The following is a 20673-nucleotide window of genomic DNA, read 5'->3' as shown; positions in this document are numbered from 1 at the left end:
GAGTGCTGTATTTAAGATGGGAGGGCAGAGAGAGACATTTGCCATATCAACTCCCCCCCCAAACCTCCCCTAACTTACACATCATTAAAAAGTGCAGTGGGGCTAAGGAATGCACAAAGTGCAGGGCTGTTTTGTGCCTACTGGTCCTGTACCTTTACATAAGTACAACAGAGGCCTTTTCCGCACACCCTAGCTCTCCAATATATGAACGCCCGGTGCACACTGTTGGAGGGATCGGCACCCTCCCAAAAACCAGTGGAAATACAAAAAGCAAAATGGCACTCAGGGCTAGAGGAAAATAATTCCTTTTTTGAATCTTTATTTGCGAATATGCTTGATAAAGGGGCAGTTTTGCCTCGAAACGTTGCATTTTTCACAAATGCTTGATAAAGGGGCAGTTTTGCCTCGAAACGTTGCACTAGCCCTGAGTGCCATTTTGCTTTTTGTATTTCCTGTACCTTTACACCCAGTACTGGATTTCCTGCCTTTGGGCACCCCAAACAGAAATCTGGGGCTGATTGCTGCAGAATTTGTTGTTTGAATTCGTTGTTATAAATACAATATACAGGTTTGGGATTCGTTATCCAGAAACCCATTTTCCATGAAGTTCCAAATTACGCGAAGGTCTTCTCCCATAGATTTTATCATATTTTTCAATCAGATAATTGAAAATATTAAAATATATTTCCTTTTTTTTCTTTGTAATAAATACCTTGTACTTGATCCTAGCTAAAATATAATTAATCCTTACTGGAGGCAAAATAATGCTATTGGTTTAATGTTTAATGCTTTTTTAGTAGACTTAAAGGAGAAGGAAAGGCTAAGAAAGAGTTAATCTCAAGCTGCAGGCATACCTTCAGTTGTCTCAATAGAGCCCTTAAGTCTCCCCATATTTTACCTGTTCAGATGATTAGAAGCCTCATAGAAAAAAAAAACACTGAGCTCTGTAAACAAAGTTCCCATAATGCCTTGCTCCTGCACCAAGACCAAGACTGATCAGGAAAACCCTAGGTCCCAAGCATTCTGGGTAACAGGTCCTGTACCTGTACTAAAATAGCTTAATCATTATACACATTGCTGGGTCCTCTGCCTGTTAAATAATTTAATAACAAAGTACAGTAGAATCAGGCATCACCATCCTTTACAAAACATTTTAGTTTCAAGCTTGTTGTTGATTCACCATTCTTCGGGTAAATTTTGCATGAACCCGGAACTCATAACAACCACTAGTAGTTTATATTGGGCTAGTGCAATTAGAATAATGAAAGTGTGGGTTACTAAGGGTTACTAGACTAGGGCAAACTTTTTCCCAGTGATTGTATAGTCCATATGCTGTAGAAAGAGACTGTGTGACAGAATCAGGCTGAGATCAGAATATATACCCCTAGCCAGCAGTTTCACCTTGTCTGCTTTCTGCCTGCTGCAGTGGGGGACTGGCATTGCCAGCTATACAAGACGCTTATCACAGCAACAGAAACTGCTTTGCATATGTGATATATGGCCCAATCTGAGTTTCTCTCTGCAGGATCATGGAGCCAGCATAACGTTGATGCGACCTGAACATCTCCCTGCTCTTACCCAGGCTGCATCTCAAAAGTAGGGCTCATGCTTATGGGAGGTTTTTCATGTCCTCTGGTTTTCATGCCTTTTCTTTCAGACTCGGTGAGATCGGCTAAAGATGAAATACTGACAATGGAAGCATGAACGGAAAGCATTTTCTCATTGTACTACAATCCATCAAGGCAGAGAACGCTCATGCAGACACACAATCACAATATAAACAATAAGTGAACAACGACAATATTCTCAAATGCATTTTCTGGCCAGGATACCTTGCACAAAGCTTTAAAGACACAACTGGCCTTGCTGAAAAACCTAATTTAGGTGCCATCTGTGAGGAAATATTGTGTCTTCCTGAAGGTCACAATCTAAAACACAAATAAAAGCACAGATTTTATTGAGAAGGTTTTTAATTTTGTTAGGAAACTATAGAAAACAGAAGAGCTCCACCTATTGGCCCATCAGTAGAACTGCACTGTTAAATGTAATTTCTAACAAATGAACTAATGAATTACTAATAGATCAATGCCTGATTGATCGTTTACCTTTATGGGCTCAGAATGATTGTATTTTATTCTACCAGGGAAATCTGAATCAGCTTTTCTTTTAATTGACTTATTTACTCTTAGCTACAGTTCTAGAAGGAGCACAGTGTGAGGCTATGTCAATGATTTCCTTACTGACAAAGGAGCACTAAGCTCTGTGTTTGTTACCCTGGCACTAATCCTTCCAGTCTCTCTGTGTAGGAGCACACTATCAGGCATGTTCTGCTACACTGATGCTCAGTACTGGGACATGAAGTAAGCGTTCACTGGGTGGATGTTTTTGCCTTGTCAACATCTAATTCCTGCTATCCTTGGAGGCCCTTTAGTAAGTAGCTGGGTAGCTGTAATTTCAAGCCTCTGTGCAGGAGCAATAGCTCAAGCTATTATAATGATAGGACAGTAAAGAACTCTGTGTAGGCAAAGAGAAGGTATGTGCTTAGCACCCACCTGTCATGTCCTAGGGAACATTTCTTTTCTGCCTACCCTTTGTGCCAGCCCTGGTTACACCTAAGTGCCTCTACTGTCCATCTCTCATAAATACATGCCAAACACAGGCAGTGCTGTAAGCTCTGGGGGTACACTGGTCTTTGCATTGGGTTATGGAATTCAGAAATCTGCAGAAATTCAGAGAAGGGCAGGGTGCAAAGTGTGAAAAAATGTGGCAGGTTGTGGCTTTTTTTTGTACTGTGCGCCTTGCTTGATGCATAGTAAATGTCTGCTTTTGAGATTTGTTCATCCTTGACCTGTTTTATGCAGAAAGCCTGCAGTTGCAGTCGTACACATATGGTTGCAGTGGTTGCGGGATCTGATAATATTTAGGTAGTTGGTACTTGCATCCAAATAAGTTCCATGTACATCCATATAGTTGTGCTCAGTGCGGTCCCACCCTCTGTTTCAAATCACTTATATGTGTACCTATTGATGCAGGGAAGCCCAGGATATATTGACACCTTCAACCTAGAATTACATTCAGACTTAAGCCTTATTCAGAAAATGTTACTGCAATTGCATCCAGTTCACATTAAAAGCAAGTGCAATTGCCTGCATTATGATGAGGCTGCAATTTTGCTGGAATTGTAGGGAAAAAAAGAAAGCTGCATTATAGGTAAAAATCCTAGCGCATTCTGTCCAAAATTGCACTTTGCACTTGTGGTTAAAAAAGAGCACTAGGTACTTCATCTTTAATTGACTGAGGACTATATTTAGTGCAGACCTGTCACACCTGGATTTTTACCTCTGGTGGGGTTCAACGCAAAGGGAGTGGTCAGGGCATAATGGGTGTGGTTAGGGTATATCATGGGCCTGTCATGTCCCAAAATGACCCAGATTCAGTTCCTGGGAGGTTGATGTCTCTGTTAGCGGGGTTTCCAATTGTACTGTATGTCTAGCTAATGAGACTGCTGCCTAATGAATTAGATGTGGTTAAAAGGAGGGGAACCTCCTCCCTTCCTAGAAACTCAAATAAAAGTACAACCATTTAAAATTCTCTCTTTCTTTTAATAGTTTCTTTATGAGGGAGGTATAAAGCTCTTGCTACACACCACAAGCATAATGCATGTCATTATCTCCTCTCTGTTATGATTCCTATTCATTCCTTCTATATCATTATTCAAACCAGTTAAATTCGTTCCTCGCATAAAAGTTTCAAATGAGTCTCACTACACATTCTGCAACATGAAAAATGCATTTGTTTATATGTCATCTGCAAGTGTGATGTGTTATTTAACAGCCCATTTTAGAAAGAAAAAACTCAAAATTTCCAGTATTTTAGCTGAACTACTTTGTTATAATCCCATAATTCTCCCTTTGGAATGGTAATATATATATATCAGGGTTTTGCAGAAGCCCCCTAATCTCTTAGGCCCACTTTTAACAACACATCTGCATAAAAATCAATCAGCAGTCAGTCAATGATTGGTTTATTTTACTTGAAATCATAAATGCAAATGCTTGATTGGTTGATGTGTTTTCCTGAACTAGATAATTAAGGTGGGCCCAACTAATAACATTAGTGGCAAACTATGACCTTTTTACTCAGATCCTCTAGAGGATATGCCAACCATCCTACTTTAGGCATAAGGCATAAGAAGTGGATTGGATATGTACTAAGGTATATTGCAGACTTAAAGACCAACATTGCCCTTTATTGGACACCAGAGGTGAAGTGGAGGCAAGCCTAGAGTGATATGGAGTTGTAGACTTAATAAAAAACTTAAATATTTCAACAAACATGGGTCATAGTCTTGACATTGGCCAAAGACAGGCAGAAGTAGAAATCCTTTGTCACTACCCTACAATAAGCAATGATGATGTGATGTTGGATAATTAACCTTCTGGGTTATATCCAGTGCAGGAACTGGATTGGCATGAGTGCCATAACCCATAACTAATTGGCAAATATAAAACATTCTTAATAAAATCAGTTAAAAATTCTGTACTGTTTCTGAAATCAAGTTACTTTTCACTATCCCCCTCTCAGCAAGTCACTCTGCATGTAACACAGCAGGGAGCACAAAGCAATGTACTTAACCTAACTTTCAATTAAAATCCAACTCTGCAGGTAGAGAGACAGATTGCTGAAAGGGGGATAGTGACTTAATTATAAAAAAAAGGGTAAGAATTATACATCCATTATATTTAACCACTTTCTGTGACTCTGTGTGGTACCTTCCAGAATGTGTCCAGCAATCTTCCAAAAAAATGGTGGGACACCCAAAATTGCCCTGTTTGTCAACCTCAGAGTGATGGAAACAAACATGTGGTTGCTATGGATTTTTACATCAGTGATGTCATAAAATAAGAGTGCTGATGTCATAATAACATAATTAGTACATCCCCATGTGGAGGCTTAATAGTATTGTTCATAGGTGGGACAAAGGCCTCCTCCAGAATGGTATTTCCAGTACACATAAAGCATAATCGTCTTCCCATTTCCTTACCTCTGTGCCATGCAGTTCTCCCTTCTAGCAGTTCAGTTTTATTCCCATTCATCTGTGTTTGTTCGCCAAGCATTATGTTTGTGACTTATTTTCATTTTTATGCATACTTCATTTTTCTTTGGCCTTATCTTATTGTGTCTTTTATTATTTCTCTATGCTATCAGCAGCTCACAATCTTCCTATCGCTCCCCGTATTCCTTTTATTCAGCGTATATTTTGTCTCTGCTGCTCCATTAAAGCTTCCTTATGTTTCCCTGCTTGTCCTACTATATCATAAGCCAGAATAGTTACAGGAGACGGCATACTGATAGGAGGCCCCCGCGGTGAAGCCTTTCGCTCTGTGCATTCTTCATATCCTGTTTAAGACAAAAATGGTAATATAAAGGAGAGCTTGTACGTGAGGCTCTATAAGTTGCACAGAGCTGAATTTAAGATTTTTTCACTTTTGGGAGGCACTTTCATCTGCTCACATTCTGTATTTTATCCATTCTGCGGATAGTGCACTTATGCACGGAGTACATTGTAGGCATCTAAGTACTGACGGCATGCCTGCTGCAGATACAGTATACACACAGTATACACATAACAGCAAAATAGACAGCTACTAAGCAGCCTGACTAAAAGGGCACCCCTCAGTGAGAAAACTACTCTATGCAGGGCCCCCCTGCAAAAAAGGGCCCAGAGCAGAGTAAAAAACCCACCCCCTTCCCACCACCCCCTCTACATGCACTAATGTGTCTCCCCACATTCATGTGTCCCCCCACACTCGTTCGTATATAAACCCCCTGCTCCTGTTCACTCTCCTACCTGAGAGCCGGTGGTGAGCAGAGATTTAAATGCAACATTAGAAAGAAGTAGACAAGAAGCAGGTCTGCTTTGTCTATTGTCAAAGTACTGGCACTCATTTGCAGCTGGACATGAGAGTGCTACTGATGGGGAATGAAGTAGCAGTGCAGGGCAGGGTCAAGCCAACCTGGTGCCCCAGGCCACCTCACCCCAACAATTCCCCCCCTCCACTTGTGTGCATAATGCCATAGTGGGGGGCGTCATTGCCCCCGTCGTGCAATGACAAGCGGCAGATGCAATGACAAGGGAGTGCAGACTAGGCGTAGGTAGAAGAGGTACCAGCCTAGCGCCCCCTCATTCTTGCACCCTAGACAGGTGCTTCTTCGCCTACCCCTAGTTCCGGCCCTGCAGTGTCCCTGCCAGTCAGGTGGGGAACCCATATTAAAGGTGGGAAGGGTCTGGGAAGCTGGTGTAAGTGTTTCTGTAATGTGTAAAGCTTCTTTATTCATAATTATAGGCAGTACTGATGAGATTGCAGGTTTTGCCACAAAAAAAAGTCTATAGACTCCAATCGCCACCAAAAAAGTTGCAGTGAAATACCACTCATTGACTTTAATGTGTTTTGTGAATTTTTGCCATTTTGCAAATATTCTGGGGAAGCGAAACGGGACAGATTTGCTCATCAAAATAGGCAGTTGTCCTATAATCCCATACAGCTACGTCATTGTGTTCTTGCTGTTGTTGAGTAGTTGTTCTGAAGGTTTCATTGAGAAGTATAAATGTACACTAAGGGGCTGATTTACTATTCCACGAATCCGAATCCCGAATCCCGAATGGAAAAAAATTGGATTGGAAACGAACATTTTGCGACTTTTTCGTATTTTTTGCGACTTTTCTGTGAATTGTCACGACTTTTTCGTAGCCGTTACGACTTGCGCGAATTGTCGTGACTTTTTCGTATTGAGCGCTAGTAAACAGCGGGCAAACCTTTCCGATTTTACGTGACGGCTACGAAAAAGCCGCGACAATTCGCGCAAGTCGTAACGACTACGAAAAAGTCGCAACAATTTACGAAAAAGTCGCAACGCTGACGAAAAAATCACAAAATACCGATCATTACGAAAAAACCGCATTCGAACGCTTTCGATCCGTTCGTGGATTAGTAAATCGGCCCCTAAGTATAAATGTACACGCAAGTAAAAATGTTCGTTCCATGTGGTGTAGATATGTGTGTTCCTCAGCACCACAACACATTTAATTGATCACTATGAGCCCTGTGGGTCTGTCAAAATCATTTTTTCTTCATGTGGTATCAGTGTCTGGTGTGCAGAAACAAAACCGCAAAGCAGAATGAGATCAATTAATGTATCTGTTACACTGAAAATGAAATGCATAAAGCCACACTACAATGACAAACACATATAAGATTGGCTTTATGATGTTATACAGATACAACTGTTAGACATTACAAAGGAGAACACTGTCACTGTATACTAAACCCCTTTAGTTCACTTAAGTAGATGCCAGAAATGTATAGGTTCAAGAGAATTCCCGCTTAGCAAAACTATTTTGCATCTTTCTGCTATCTTTCATACAGAGATTATTATTATTAATATTATTATTATTATTATTATTCTGTAATTTTGGCTTAGGCTAAGGACCCATGGAGCAGTTCATTTGCCCGCGATAGATCTCTGCTATCGCAGGTGACTAACCACTTTGAAATGGCTTTCCACTGGCAAACAATTGGAGTCGGCGGTGAAAGCCCTTTGCAACTTCAGAATTTCACAGAGATGGCCTTTCCACCAGTGACTCCTATTGTTTGCCAGTGGAAAGCCATTTCGGAGAGGTTAGTCGCCAGCGATAGCAGAGATCTCTGTTATCGCGGGCATTTCAACCGCTTCATGGGTCCTTAGATTAAATTATGTTGTATCATAATCAAACTTTATTAACAAAGTAGGACATACTCCTGTTCAGTTGTTCTATGATAAAAAGTATCTGTTTAAACTTTCCAGTTTCGGGAACAAACTCATGGTTGACATAGATAAGCTCGGAATTTAATTGGAGGAATCCTTTGTATTTTAATGTGACCGCTGGCCCTGGGGAGTCAATAAAAAATTTGATGGAGTAATATTGCATTGCTAGACTGCAGCCCACACCATGCTTTCACGCATCTCAGTATGCTGGGATTTGTAGTGCAGCAACAACTGTGGAAGTTTTGGCTGAACACCAGTGTTTTGAACCCCTTTAAAGAGCATGGAAAGCTTCACCAAACAAACATTCTCGTCATAAGACAGCACTTGGCCCTACTGAAACTCTGCACTGGCTTTGGTGAAATTCTGTGAACATGCACCTCTTCCTTTCCTTGCTGGTTTCTGCAATATGTACATCACTATAATAATATGGATGCTGGCAGAAAATTGTAAGCAAGATAGGAGAAGACATGTATTTCAGCTCTGGCCCACCATGTCATCCAAACAGGGAAGATTTAGCTCACAAATATCCTCTTCCTTCTTCTGCCTGCGCACTGCTTGTACATGTACAGTACAGTAGAGTAAAGAACCGAACTTAAACATGACATGAGTAACGTTGGATCTTGACCCGCCCTTCTCCCAACCAACACCCTCCTTTTTACCTGTTTACTTACCATCCCCAATAAACAACACGGACACCAATTCTTGGGATAAAATGGCCGCAGATAATTTATTAACAACAATCAAAGTTTTAATTTAAAACATAACATATATAACAAATGTGAAACAAAACATTTCAAACATAACACAAATGTTTGTATAACAAACAAACCAACTTTTAAATAACCAAACACTGTAACAATCCAATAACTGCGCAGCGCAACTGGTGCTGCCAGCTGCCCTTCTAGCCCGGAACCAACTACCCAACTCACCTCCTAATCCACTTTCTTACCCCTGAGGTTCCAAGCATGCCAGCCCCAATTAACTATAAAACTCCCCTCCTAACCCAACCATTGCTTTCCCCCAACTTAATCACCCCGCCGACGACACTCTGCTATCTCCACCTCTATAGGGAGGGAGGGTGGGCGTTTTACTATGCTGACTAAAATGGATTGAGAAGCGGGAACAGTTACCAGCATTTTATACCCCTTACAAATCAACCAATCACCTGCAACTGGGAGTGGCTAAGCCTGACCAACGTATCTGTCATGCCCCTGCTTCCCTACGTTTTACTACGGGTCATTGGGCTACTAGAAAGTCAGCTTTCTCACTCTACTGTGCATGTGCCCGCTCAGTCCCATGAACCCCGGGCCGGTGCAGTTCTCTACTAACAGGAGCACTTACATTTGGCACCCCCAGTGATTGTAACTTTCCTTCTTTTTTTAAGCACTAGCTCTTGGATTTAATTATTTGCCCCCCCCCCCCCCCCCCCCCCCCCGGTGCTAGCAACAACTTCCTTCAACCTCATACAAAGCAAAATGCAATTAGATATAAACAGCTAGAGGGCCAGCCCCTGATGCACTATTGTCAGTAATGCCCTAATAGCTGTCAAAGAACAACTAACCAGCTTTAAACAGAAACTGGCTCACATGGAAGGAAATGCTTTGTTTTAATTATCCAGTAGCATATATCAGAACTGCCTGCATCCTTGCCTGAAAGTAGTTATCCTGAGACAGCTGTAGGGCCACTATCTGATAAGTACTATTGGATAATAACATATTCCTCCATGTGAGTGGCGCCACCCCCCCAGGAGTAACAGAACAAGTAACAGAACTGCCTCTTGGCAGTTCATCGGGGACGAATGGAGGGCTGCCTTCTGATATGCGCTATAAGATACTGACAAAAAGCATATTTCTCTATATTAGTAGTGGCACATTTACTATGGGTGACAAATCTCCTCATGTGCCAGCATCCTTATATAGTATATGACAAGTGCAGGATAACATTATAAAGGGAATGCAAATGGTAATGCAAAGAAGGGGGTGAGCTTTGAGGAGGAGCTAGGGTGCACACATCATATTATAATGATTCAGGAATGGCTTTTCACTAGATAGTGGAAAATGGTTGGTGGGATTTGCTTAGGTTTATATAAAAGAAGTTGGGCAACGATGTTTGGGATCATGACTCTTCAGCCCATCTTACCGGTGTTCCTTTAGGTTGGCAATTAGGGCTCTGTGCAGAGCAGTCAAGTTTATTTACTCTGCAGATAAATTATGTGTGACCTTGCTCTTTTCACATTAGCGGCACCTTTGTCTGCAGTGATGGGTGCTGGGTGATGGGTCTGCAGTGATTGGTGTGGCTTAGCTAGCCAAACCCAATAATGAGAAGGGGTGCGACATACTTTTGGCCATATACTGTGTATATCTTTATTTATATAGTTATTATTGCAATGTATGTGTCTGTAAGTGTGTGAAAATATGATAATAATAAAGCGTGATTGTTGCACAAAACTCAAAGCAAGATGGGAATGCACCCATTAAATATGGTAAATATCACTTTAAATCCAAGTTGTATTTTTCACAGCATTATCCTCCAGTCTTTATCATTCCAGGCAAATAAGCATGCCTTGCCTTCCGAATGTATTTTATTTTCCCTTAAAATGTCTGCATCGCACAACATGGTGTCTCTTTTTAAAGAGTGAATTCTACTGAGAGATATAATTACAGGAACCCAGGCATGAAACATTAAATGCTCTGCCATTACCAGTTGTGGAATAAGATCTCGGCTTTGCAACAGGCAGGAACAGCATTGGTGGCGTTACAGTACACCAATAAGGCCAGGGATATGCACGTATTCTGTTCTCGATACAAAGTCCTTGCCTTAACTGCTTGGGTGGTGTGCGGCTCAGATGCCCAAGGGCTGTTTTCTTTTTGGCTACCTTTTGTATCTACAACACAATCTCGAAAACAGCAATGATATATTGGCTAAAGTTCTTCTTGTAATGATTTTGTGCCATGTCGAGATAAGTGCACTAGTGATAAGAGTTATTAAATGCAGCTGGTTCTCTATAGGAGGAAATAGTCGGTGTGGCGAGGTGCGGAGGGTCACAACGGCTTTCTGCTGATACTGTCGGATCGACTGCTTTGCTGCCCCAGGCAACAGTTTTGTACGGTCGGCATTCAATATAATTCAGCATAGATACTGAGACCGTACTGACGCCTCATATACATTCCTGATTGCAGCAGTGCCAGAGGAATTGCTGATTGCGGGGAAAACACTTCCTAGGGCTTGCATGCATGGCAAGAGGTGAACAGACAAAAACGATATTCAGAATGGCGATACAGCACCGCTTGTGTTAGGAACTCAATACCCTGACATGAACAGTAGTCATTTTTTCTTTGCATTGTGTTTACAGTGGCTCATAAATATATGGGATCTATTATCCAGAAACCCATTATCCATAAAGCTCCAAAATACAGGAATGGCATTTCCCATAGAGCATCATATATAGGAGCAGATTGCACCTGTTCTTGCACTTTGCACCCTTCTCTGCACCTGGTTATAAATCTTGTACTTTATGGCAAATAAGCATAAATCTGTACTAATCGCAAATCAATGCTATTGTTTTAAATATTTAAATATTTTATATCAGCCTTAAGACATGGTGCTCCGAAGACCACTTTGTCATTAAAGCCCCAGGCAGGTCCTAAACCTGATCATAATCCTATACTTTAATGGTATAGGTATAAACGGTATAAAAGGTATAGGATGCTTTATCTGGAAACCCATTATCTAGAAACCTCCGAATTACAGGAAGGCCATCTCCCTTAGATGCCATTTTAATCAAATAATTCAGATTTTTAAAAATGATTTCCTTTTTCTCTGTAATAATAAAACATATATATAAAAAAATATAATTAATCCTTATTGGAGGCAAAGCATCCCTTTTAAATTATTCTTTAGTAGACATATGGGCTAATTTAAGTTTGTGAATTCAAGATTGTTTTTCTAGTTTGAATAAACGTGCATTTAAAAAAAAAATGAATGCTTGCTTATTTATCAATATGGAAAACTCGTCTATATAAAGTTTTAAAAAATGTCATTTAATTTTTTGAACCATAATTCAAATTTTATTGCTAAAATACTCGAATTGTGAAAAAAAATCAAGCTCAAACATTCATAAATCACCAACTTAAAGTATGGAAATCTGAATCAAGGAAAGTTCTTGATAATTCTGGATAGCAAGTTCCATACCTGTATAGAGAAAATACATTCTATTTAGGGTTAAAATCCACTGTGTTCCTAAACGTTCAGTAAAATATCTAGGTATCGGTTAGTGGGCCTAGAGAGCCTTATTTATCTGAAAGTGATGTCAGTTCATATTTTTTATCTTCAGTTAGAGAGTTACCTCCTGTGTCCAATTAATAGTATGCCACTGAAACATGGATATATAACTATAGTCCTAATGGAGGGTGTCTCTTACATATATTTATATGTTCACACTTCCAAAGCAAACATTATGGTACAGGATCCATGCCAGCCAAGCCTATTTAAGATGAGTTATGCCCCAGTCTGCCCCAAACCTTGCCAAGTCTACACATGGCAACTGACTCCTGTTGGGCTTCCACTGGTTGATTAGAACCTACAATACATGTTTTTTGGGTTGATAATGTAATGTAAGTGAATACTGCATAAGCAGTCAGTGGCGTAACTACTCAGCACTGCCGCCCGGCAAAAAAGAAATCTTCACATGAACCTGACGCAGAGTAGCAAACCTTACCCGGCCCTCATTGTAATTATTGGCCGGCATGTCGGTCTGAGTTATGATAATTCATTCAAGTTATTAATAAAAAACATTAAAACCCTGTCTGCTCACATCTCTTGGGCCACTCGTGAATAAACTCCTGCTTCCTACCCTCTTTCCTACTTGAGAGCCAGCGGAAAGTGGGATTTATATGCAACAACAGAAGAAGTAGACCATTTGGTCCTGGCCATCCTGTCCCCCCCGGGGTCTGCTAAGCGCTATAACAGGAGCCAGCTATCCTATTTCTTTGAGAACTAGTGTGTGGATTTCCTCTTAAATAAAAGTCACAGTTTACATAAAAGTCTCCATAGTTGTCAAACACTAGTTAGCAGTGTCGGCTCTAATTATGTGCAGGAAGGTGCACTAGAGAGTGCAGTCTGTCAGCTCGACGCTCTGCGCTGGGAAAGTTCTGACTCTGCAGAGCTATAAATTAGAGCGCAGGACCCAGAGAGTATAATCAAAGCTGTTATGCTTAGTATGACAATACTGTAACAAGTCAATGTCAGGCTTTTATGAGGACAGAAACCTGCCACATACTGGTAAAATGTTATCAAATATCCAAGTAAAATAGAGAAAAGATGGAGTTATATATTGGCAGGGAATGTACCACTGAGTAGCTGGGCTTTCTGTCAGCACTCACAGGATCTGTGGTATCAGTGCCCCTGTGCGCTGTGCCTGCCTTAGACCTGAAAATGTATTATTTTACATTCCGGCAATGTATACAAACATATATAGGATCTCTTATTCAGAAACCTGATATCCAGAAAGCTCTGTATTGCAGGAATGCCTTTCATAGAGTCAATTTTAAGCATACTGTATATATATTTTTTAAAAAAATGTACTGTATTTTTTCTCTGTAATAAATACCTTGTTCTCAATCCCAATTAAACTACATCAATTCATGTTGGTGGGAAACAATCCTATTTATGAAATGTTTTAATATTTTTTAGTAGGCTTAAGGTGCTGTTATTAAAATTATATAAATACTCCTTATGCGGAAAAACCCCCAGGCTCCAAGGATTTTGGATTATAGATGCCTATACTGTGTTATGGTTTGCCTCTGACCAGGAAAACATTTACAAGGAGCCGCAAACTGCAAAAAGGCGGCCTTCATTAGTGGTACCGCGCATCTTTAATGTTTCAGTGGGGTACACTTTAGTATTAGGAATCCTCAACAACCAACTGAACCATAATTTTAAAGAAAAATTTGTGAGAAAAAAACATTTAGCATATGTAAACAAAAAATTGTCATGTTTAGTTGTGTAGAGTCCTGGTATCTGCAGTAATCCTGAACTAAATCCTGTATCCAGCCCATCCCTAGTCAGAATACATACAGATAGTGAGGCTTGGAATGCATGAAGTCCATATTAAATCAAATGTATGCCAAAAACTTGTAAAAGCATGTACAAATCCAGGTTTCATGTAATCCTCCTGGATACAGGGCTTGTCATTAACATATCTCAAAAGGCTTCCCAATGATTTAAGGTATGGAGGTCCAAATTATTAAAATACCCCTTATCCGGAAAATCATAGGCCCCGAGCATTCCAGATCCTATACCTGTAGAAAGATTCCTGACATACACTCTACAAAAATATATCTTTCTTTTGTCAGTGGGCTGAGGGCTTTTAAAAAAACAATCTATATATTAGTGTCTCCCCTAAGCTACAGTACTACTGTATTCTAGGACAGCCCATAGGTGCCTGTGTAAAAAATGTGGCCCTGCTTTTATGGTGAAGGGCGCAGCAGGGACTAGAAAGACTAACAGGGGTGTTTTGCTTTTGCATACTTTATTCTCCAAATAGCCATGTGTTCATTTTTATTTTTTAATTAAGCATTTATTAAAGCTTACTCACAGTGGCAGGTACTCTTTGTATGCACATTCTATTCGGCTTGACATGTAATGTCTATTTGATTTGTTAATGGCAGCTCGAGACAAATCCCTTTTCTCTGTGCTTTGGAATGTCACATCAGGGCCAATACTCAGCGGTTTCACTTCCAGCATGGATCACTAAAGAAGATCACAGGGAAGAACTTGTACAGAATGAAGAAACACAGATTTTCATTTAATGCTGAAATGACACATAACACAGCTTTCTTTCTGTAATGGGAAACTTGCTGTGACAGAAGCCTTGGCTACTCAGTTGTATGATACCACCGGCTTTTATTTGAAATTGTTATACTTACCACTAAACTGAAATTGTCCCTTATTAGAATCAGCTTTAAATCTGTGGGTTATTTTGGAGTTTTGGGGACCATTAATCCATTACACATGGTGCAAAATGCATAGACGTCCATTGCTTTCCTATCTCATTTATAAACCTGCTAAAACCTCACCTGTTTTTAACTGACAGCTTTTTACACAGACTGTCAGATTCAAAACTGCCTGTCCAGATTTCAGAAGTCTGCAACCTGGAAAGGACACAATTCGGCCAATCACGGTCACATGTCATCTCCAAAACCTGATGTTACCACCTTGCCTTCTGACATGTCTGACCCTCTTCTTAAGTTCATTGTCACCCACTTTACTCCCTTTCCAGACAAATGTGGCAACCCTACCTGCACCTCTCAAATGAATACAGCACCAACTACTTTCAAAAGCTCTGTATTCATGAGGCACAAGCTGGAACTAGGCATCCCTGATTTTACTCCTTACCCATGCAAGTTAGGGAGTGCTGACACATACATGGTGCTGAGGAACACTGTACTGTGCCTACAGAGCTATGCCTTGTACTGGATTAAGAGCAAGGTGCAGCAACACCTAAATTGCCTGCCTCATGTAGGGTTGCCACCCAGCCTGTATTTGTCTGGTCTAGCTGGCAAATTGCCAGCTAGGGCCAGGGCTGGTATTATAAATTTACCAGCAATATATCGGCTGGTAAATTTGTAAGGGTGGCAACCCTTGCTATAATCCCTCCCTTCCCTGGTTTTTCCCATGACAGCTCACCCCCCCCCCCCCCCTTTTATATAGAAGCCAGCCTCTGCCCTGCCCATTATCCCTACCCTATCGACACATTTCCCTGCCCCAAGTGATGTCACTGCCCACCACCAACCTAAAGGCCAGTAATAATGGCAAAAAAAAGGTGGCAACCCCAAGGGCAGGGGCACTTCAGCTATGAGGCTAGTCAAGAAACTTTCCTCAGGCTACAGCTCCCCACAGGTTACCAAGGAAAGTGAAGTTCCTTGCCTCACTCTGTTGCTGTAAACTTAAGCATGGAGGGGTAGGGGAGGGTAGCATCGCTCCAGGTACTGAATTCCCCCCCCTTACTCCTGAACTCCTTACTTCAAATATATGAAAATGTTATTGCCTGTGATGTTATACAGTAGATCAAATTGTAACCAGAAATATCTGTCACAGAAAACAAGCATCCACAGCAAATCTTCCCCTAACTGGCCTACAGGTTGGGGCTCCAGTGTTCCACAGTTGGTAACCTATTGTTGCAATGGTCAGTTATGTGGGTTCAGTGGTATAAATACATATTACTGATAAAGGATAGACAAGCAGGCCCACATGCAGGGGTGAGGAATATAAGAGTATGATTAAAAACCTGATTCAGGGTCTTCCCAACTCTTGTGGGTTACGAGACCCCACACATTCTACACTTTTATATTATCTGACGACATTCTTTTGTTATGCAACTCGGGGCAATCGTATGGTCCAGGCTATAGATAATATGTCATTACAGCATCTCCTGCTCCTTAACTCATATATATACACAACAAGAAAACATTAGTGCATATTAAAATTTGTTCCAATGCAAACCCTGCAAACAATTGGATGTAATTTGCCTTTTAATAAAAGAACATTTTATTTTGGCACACAATCAAAGCGTATACATCACATTCATTATTGCTTTTAGTACTGGATGGGCTGATTTTCATTCTACAAAATGTTTCTTATTATTATTCTTATTATTATATATTTATCTGGCTCCTGTGTCTTAATGAGCCAGCTGATAGATTTATTTTTTTCTTTTGTTTCAGGTATCAAAGATGATGCTTCTTGCATTATTGCTTTCTATAATTATTTGTTGTGGAGGAGCTCAGCGCTCGGAGCCCATGTTCACAGCTGTGACCGACACAGTCCTTCCCCAGGATTATGATAGCAACCCGACCCAACTGAACTATGGAGTTGCCATCACAGATGTGGACAATGATGGAGACTTTGAAGTTGTAGTGGCTGGGTGAGTAAAAAAATGAATGATGAATAAATTGTCAGTGGTATTGTTAAATAATATACCAAATTGTCTTTTAAAAAGAGAATTACCATCATTGTATTTATATAGTTGCGATTACTATGACATGGAGAAACTTTATTCCAGATTAGCGACACATATTAACTAATTAACCATGTAGTTAATCTACCTGCATAAGAACAAACAAAGTTTATTGCTACTTAGCCATCATTACAGCATGAAGATTTAAGGGCAGATATACCACAATGATCATTACGGAACGGTTGATGAATGATCAATAAAGATACTTATTTATAACTGCAATGATTAGTCAATAATAAATCGGACTGATTTGTTATGGATTGATCAAGTTTTAATGTTTAGCAATCAATCTTGAATTTTATTGATATTTTCAAAAGTGAAACCACTGGAAAAAAAGACCATAACATTGCCTAGAGACTACCATGTTATTCATTAGGCTCAGATCAATTGATCTGTTGGGGATCTGAAGAATCAATACCCAGGAAAGTTAGGACAGTGTTAAATATTAAAATCATTTAGTTGAATTTTCCTATTGATTCAATAGTAAATTCCTTTATCTTAAATCTTAGAGATCTTGGAGAGCTGGTCACACACAAGTAGATTAGCTAGTTTTGATTGTGCTAAATAGGGTTAATCCAATTGTTTGGATACTAATATGGGCCTATTCAGACCTGTTGGGCAAGGACCTTATCAATATGCCAAAGCAATCCTTTCTATACCAGATTTTCAAATCTGCCTTATAAATCCCTGACTGATTTTCCTCCAGATATTGATTGGATAGGACTTCAGAAGGCCAATGAGCTGCTGACTTAAAGGAGAAGGAAGTCATTTTGGCATTTTACTGCCAATAGTTTCGCCACATTAGTGCCACCTAGAACACTATATTTATTCTGCAGAAAGCAATACCCTACCCCAGTAAAGAGCAGTAGAAGCTTTCTCTGACAGCAGCTGCCATTTTAAGTAGGTTCCTGTTATAGCTCAGATCACACATTCCTAAGGGAGGAGGAAGGGAGTGCTTAGCATTCTTGTGGGAGGAGCAGGAGAGAGGAGAGGGCAAAATCTGGCCCCAGGAATGAAGGATTTTTATGAGAGAGGAAGTCAGATACCCTAACAACAAGTTTACAAAAAAGGAGACAAGAAATCCTGTGTTTCATTTGATAGAGGACTCTCTGTCTCTCTGTGAGTGCTTCTGACTGTATTTACACAAACCTCTGAAAAGCTTTCTTAGTGTTTACCTTTCCTTCTCCTTAAAGGTGGCCATATACGGGCAGATTTCAGCTGGCGATTCGGGTCATCAGACCAATTTGTCAGCTTATCTGCCTGCGTATGGGCACCCCCAATGGGCCTACACGACCGACATCTGCCCTAAAATTGGACAGATTCCGATTGGGCAGGTATGATTTTCTGTTGGATCGGGGGTCGCATAGGCTTGTTAGTGCAGTCCTCAGGCCCACGGCGCCTATGTCTGCTATTGTAATTCAATTGCTTGGCCCTTGGGCCAAATGATCAAATTAGCCCAATATTAGCCACTTTAGGTGTCTGGCCTCCTTCAGTCTGGAGGAGCCCACTTTCCACTTTATATCAGCCATATATGTCCAGCTTAAAGGGGTGTTTCACCTTTACATAAACTTTAAGTATGATGTAGACATTCATATTCTAAGACTATTTGCAAATGTTATTTTTGTTTTTGTTTTTTAAATTTAGGGGTTTTTTTTGCAGCTATCTGGTTGCCAGGGTCCAGTTTACCCTAGGAATGGGGCAGTGGTTTAAATGAGAGACTGTCAGAATGCACAAGATATTTAGTAAAAACTAACAATAATGATAAAATTGCTTGACAGAGTGATAGATTTTGGCTTTAGGGGTCAGTGACACCCGTTTGACAGCTGGAACGATGTAGAAGAGGAAATAATTCAAAAACTATAAAAAATCAGGACAAGTTGAAAAGTTGCTAGAAATAGGACATCCTATAACATACCAAATGTTAATTTGAAGGTCAATAAAGTCATCCAGTAGCGTGAAAACAGAAAATGGCAACAACATAAACTGGAGGAGGAGACCCTGATATGAATACAAACCACCAGATAGCACCGGAATTACAAATTTACTGGCATTGTAATACCCTATGAATCCATCCATTCCCTGACCATAGATCACTCATTGTTGCTATATATATGTTTACATTTTTCTATTAGTTATGTGAAAAAATGACTGTCTGTCTATTGTGTTGCTATAGAAACCCACGTGCAGTAAAATTGTGTGAGCAATAATATAAACCAGTAGGTTTTGTAAATCCGCTGCAGCTGCCTCTGCATGTTTTGGAGCTAACAGTATGATGGCATTAAAAAAAAGATATTTTTTAATATCAAATAAAGTACAAAATCCATATTCACTAAAATCTTCTTCATATTAACTTATATTTATTGAGAGACGGACAATTTAGACAAAAGGGACACTCGGAAAAGGGACGCTGGCCTCTATAAAGAGGACAATTATGATTGCAGCTAATGACGTGCATAAAGAGAAAGGTTAGGCAATCATCTTCCATTTACTGTTAACACAAGTGGACTTTAACTAAGAAAGCTACAATAAATTATATTATCAGTCCTGCCATGATTTCCATATTAAAGAAATTCTGGAGATTATGGCAAGCCGCTCTGATAATGCCTTGGTTTCCCTGTACTCAGTGCCACATGTGACCATCATTTCATTCATTATACCCTTCCACTATCATTCCACAATGAAAGGACATTAATGCCTGTATAAATTTATGAAAGATGAACCCATGTATCTTATTTTTACCTTTATTTTTTTATATATAAAGCTGTTCCACTGTGCTCACAAGTTGTCTAAAGAAGTTGCAAGTTATTTGTAGAAGAGAATTCACCAAACAGAATTTTACTGTCTAAAAACTTTGTTATGGTTGCAAAAGAATTCAACAATGAGAATGCTGATTATCAGCACAGTGTTAATCATCTTGCTTTTAGCCTATATAAAGGCATTATTAAATCATTTTGGCTTCATTATATTATACTGGGGTTGAAAAAGAGGGCAGACTTGTTCAGTGCTGGGGAAAATGTGCTTAATGCTTCCAACTCCAATAGCAGGAACAGAGAACAAGGAGCCAGATTACTCAGATTTTGTGGGATTCTCATTGGAGGATTATTTTGTTTATTTAGCTGCTGGCTATGGAGATATGGGGAATATGTGGGGGCCAGCCCCAAACCCGCAGCACCCATGGGTTTACCCACAGCATCCACAGGTTGGTTTATGCGGGTTCGGGGCCGACACGCACAGCAAATACACAGTTCATGGGAGGGTGCAGGCTGAACTCTTTCTGCCTCCCGCAGCATAACTGTGCCACTCTTTGGGCTCTATATGTCTATTTATAGACATATGCCTGCCCCCTCCATGATGTCAGAGATGGGGTGGGCGTGGCTATATAAATGGACTCTGCTCAGCGGGCCGGGAGTGGGTAACTAGAGAGCGAGTTAGGGTCAGGTGTGAGTCGAAATTTTTTTCCACCCACACATTACTAATGGGGAACAGTTTTATTGAAGAATATTGCTTTACAAATATAACCCTGATGTTGCTAGGCTTGCACCTCCTGCATGACTTAATATTATTTAAGCAGTAACCCATAGCAACCAATAAAAGGTTTGCTTTTAAATGGGTTACTAGTAAATACTACCTGTTGATATGGGTTACTGCTCCTGGGTAAACTCAGTGCCTCTTAATACTGTATATAACCCCCTTAATATGTTAAATTATTCTGGGATTTATAGCCCAGCGACAGCTTAGTAAAGTATAGTTGAACAGAACAGCATTGTTTACGTCCCCTTTAAAGGAAAACTATACCCCCAGAATGAATTCTTAACCAACAGATAGTTTATATTATGTTAAGTGACCTATTA

At 40.2% G+C, this 20673-nt stretch overlaps 1 protein-coding gene across 4 annotated transcripts in view; it reads left to right on the top strand.

Annotated features, from left to right (window-relative positions):
* The window catches only part of crtac1 (cartilage acidic protein 1), a 302413-nt gene that overhangs the window by 33695 nt on the left and 248045 nt on the right, over positions 1-20673 (top strand). For all 4 annotated transcript variants that reach the window (XM_031905179.1, XM_012966738.3, XM_031905180.1 and 1 more), the window contains 1 exon segment: positions 16530-16729. In XM_031905179.1, the coding sequence (XP_031761039.1) occupies positions 16530-16729 (200 nt within the window).

Source organism: Xenopus tropicalis, chromosome 7, assembly GCF_000004195.4.
Source record: "Xenopus tropicalis strain Nigerian chromosome 7, UCB_Xtro_10.0, whole genome shotgun sequence".
Taxonomy (NCBI): domain Eukaryota; kingdom Metazoa; phylum Chordata; class Amphibia; order Anura; family Pipidae; genus Xenopus; species Xenopus tropicalis.
This window is presented reverse-complemented; position numbering and strand designations above follow the sequence as displayed.